Source organism: Myotis davidii, unplaced genomic scaffold, assembly GCF_000327345.1.
Source record: "Myotis davidii unplaced genomic scaffold, ASM32734v1 C63180478, whole genome shotgun sequence".
NCBI lineage: Eukaryota > Metazoa > Chordata > Mammalia > Chiroptera > Vespertilionidae > Myotis > Myotis davidii.
In genome coordinates, this window is record NW_006364743.1 from 1 (window position 1) to 762 (window position 762).

Genomic DNA, 762 nt, shown 5'->3' on the forward strand with positions numbered 1-762 from the left:
ACTTCGAGAGCTCTCCAACACCCATGCGGGTCACCACCTGCTGCTGCGAAAGGGTCCCTAGCAACAGCAGAAGTAAATAGCTCTGTGGGGTTGGCAGGCTGGGGCCAGATGGGACAAGATCCTATTAATGTGTCCCAAAAATTCCCTGGCCGCTCTCCCTCAGTGATGATAGAGGGGGCAAGGGTCAGCAATGAGGGCGGTGAGAGTGGTGCCAATAAGGCAAAGTTCCATTCGGTTTTGCAACAAGGTCAAGGGTTCTTTCCACTCAGGAGCCCACTGACAAAAGATCCTCCACCTATCCCCACTATTAGATCAGGGATAAAGATGGAGGTGCCCCCAGTAAATGTGAAAATGGCTGGCAATGAAAAGATGGCTCAAGCTGCTTTCCCACTGGGAGGCCCATGGAACCCCATGAATAATTGCCCAAGGCCTATCATCATGCCTGCTAATGTTGCACCTGTAGGTTGGTTCCCTAATGGTCCTTGCTTCGTACCACCTGGACCTCCGAGTTCCCGCCCATTACTCGATTTACCTTTGTCTTTCCCTCCTCGCCCAATGCTCCGTCCCCCACTGCTTCCCTATTTTGGCAATTTCCCTTCTAGTGAACTGCCACCTACTCCATTCTTAAACAGAGAGAAGAAATCATAAAAAAAGAAGGGGAAAGTAAAAAAGTGTAGGGGGAAAAGGTGAAAGCTATTGAAATGTTTTTACATTGGAAACCCTCTACCTTCTTATTCTCTGTTAAGCAATAATGTGCCTTAC

At 48.8% G+C, this 762-nt stretch overlaps 1 protein-coding gene across 1 annotated transcript; it reads left to right on the forward strand.

The window, feature by feature from the left end:
• Positions 1–6: 6 nt before the first annotated feature.
• PRR32 (proline rich 32) lies at positions 7–648 on the forward strand (the record flags this gene model as incomplete). Its single annotated transcript, XM_006777684.2, has 1 exon — positions 7–648. A coding segment is annotated over one exon (642 nt), but the record flags the coding sequence as incomplete, so codon positions are not given.
• Between the last annotated feature and the right edge of the window lie 114 nt (positions 649–762).